Source organism: Habropoda laboriosa, unplaced genomic scaffold, assembly GCF_001263275.1.
Source record: "Habropoda laboriosa isolate 0110345459 unplaced genomic scaffold, ASM126327v1 scaffold210, whole genome shotgun sequence".
Taxonomy (NCBI): domain Eukaryota; kingdom Metazoa; phylum Arthropoda; class Insecta; order Hymenoptera; family Apidae; genus Habropoda; species Habropoda laboriosa.
Window position 1 is genome coordinate 1,194,030 of NW_017100373.1, and position 1,981 is coordinate 1,196,010.

Genomic DNA, 1,981 nt, shown 5'->3' on the forward strand with positions numbered 1-1,981 from the left:
GGTCGCGAACATAGCGATATTATTCTATATTTGCCAACGCGTAAGTTATTTAAGCTGATGGAAAAGGAAAAACATATAACAATGATATTCGTTTAGTTTCTAGCAGCCACGAGACAACGACGCAAGATCATGACAGAGATGAGAGAGTTTGCCACGATCGTAACGTATACCCGATCGGCGATCGATGGATCGCGCGAACGCGAACCAATTCCACGGTAGTTTTTTGTTTGTTAACAGGTCTGTCGGGCGCGCGACAACCTCCGTTATATCGGCGAACATGTGACTAAAGGAATAGATCAGGTATGCAACAACGTGTCGCTTTCTAAAGCATAATAACAGATGTAAACGAATGAATGTTTCCGCGGAATTACAGATCAAAGAGGATGTTGGAAAGGAACTGCGAGTTACCGATCGATTGACCATGCAAAGCGTTAAGTTGGGAACGGTGTTGGAACGATTCGTGAACCTCGAGGAAAATGTGATCGAGGTATCATTTTTTTGCTGTTTCATGCTTCGATAGATGTACCAATTATATTTCGGACGAATCGACAGCTGGTGCGCATGGATCGGAACAGGGAGAGCGTCAGGATCGAGACACCTATGAACGTGACCGAGGAGATCGAAAGGATCATCGCCTCGGCGGCTGGGAGGGAAAAACACGAGCAGAAAGGAGTTGCAAGTTCGAAGGAATCGCCGGCGGTACGAGAGGATATCAATCAGGAGGCTGCTGCTTCTCCGCGTATTCCCCTGTCAAAGTTTTTCGCGTGCAATCCGCGAGAAAGCGCAACCGCCGCCGTAGGGCAAAAAACTAAAATCGACGGTCGTGCGCGAGTAATCACGACGCCGGAGGTTCGTCTTCTCGGTGAATCGAAATAAATCTTAATTTATTCTTTCTAGTCGTTCACGGTTGCCGCACCGTGTGTTACTCATTGTCATTGTCCGAGGAGGCGGGGGGAGGGGAGGGGGGCGCGTCTTCCTTTAGCCGCGACTCTTTGGACGGTTCGACCAGGTCCCGGTTGTAGTCAGGTAGTGGGCGAATCTCTTAACGAATCCGTTCCAATCGACGCGATCTATCTCGTCGAGCTTTCGCTTGAAGAAGTTGTCGAACGCTGTACGGTCAATTTCGTCGATGTTTCGCTTGACGAATTGTTCGAACAACACTCTATCAGCAGGTGAGAGTTCGGCCAAGCTGTTGCTGTTGCTGCTGTAAACAAACCGAACTCCATGCATAACCGGTGTTCCACCGAGTGAGAAAGAAAAGAGCGACGCATGGCTGCTACTTACCTGACTGTCAATGAATCGTCCGATGATGCGTCTTCGACGAAGAGCGGGAAATCGATACCGCGACGAGCGTAACGAATCCGCGCTGATGGACGAATTCGTCGGTCACCGGCAGCGACATCCTTTATATCTTGACCTATAAAAGATAATTAGAGCAGGGGTGAGATAGGTTTGAACGAGAGATCGAGAAAAATGGAAGGAGAAGCAGGAAGAGGAAAAGAAGAAAAACAAGAACGTTGCAAGAATATGCTCAGTCTTTATTCGCTGTTCGTGCAGGCGATACAAACGGAGTAATTCTAAAAGGTCTCTACGTTAGGTCGAAAGGTTCAGGTTACGGTTTGCCATCCCTCAAACGCGGCGAATCCATCTCCCGATGGATCTCGGACAAGCTTCGCACCAGATTCCCTCCACCTATTTGATCCAAGTTCCTGCGAAAGTGATCCGCTGCAGCCATTACACCGTCCAGCCCTCGCACCAAATTTCCACCACCGATCTGGTCCAAGTTCCGTTCATTCAATCTTTCCGCGTCTACTTCACGAAGCAGATTTCCACCGCCTATCTGATCGAGATTCCGTTCCTCTTGCAGACCCCTTCGCAACAGGTTACCGCCACCGATTTGATCGAGGTTTCTCTCCAAACGATCGGCCATGTCCTCCTCGTACCGGAGATAGCGGTTCCCCTTCATTGGGGTCACCGATCC

General features: G+C 49.3%; 1 protein-coding gene across 1 annotated transcript in view; it reads right to left on the reverse strand.

The window, feature by feature from the left end:
* Nucleotides 1-954: 954 nt before the first annotated feature.
* LOC108574852 overlaps nt 955-1,981 on the reverse strand; it is a 2,294-nt gene continuing 1,267 nt past the window's right edge. Inside the window, exons 4-6 of the mRNA XM_017937497.1 lie at nt 1,624-1,974; nt 1,285-1,417; nt 955-1,201 (exon numbers count right to left, since the gene is read on the reverse strand). Of these exons, the coding sequence (XP_017792986.1) occupies nt 979-1,201; nt 1,285-1,417; nt 1,624-1,974 (707 nt within the window). The 3' untranslated portion in view covers nt 955-978. The remainder of the gene's footprint in view (nt 1,202-1,284; nt 1,418-1,623; nt 1,975-1,981) is intronic.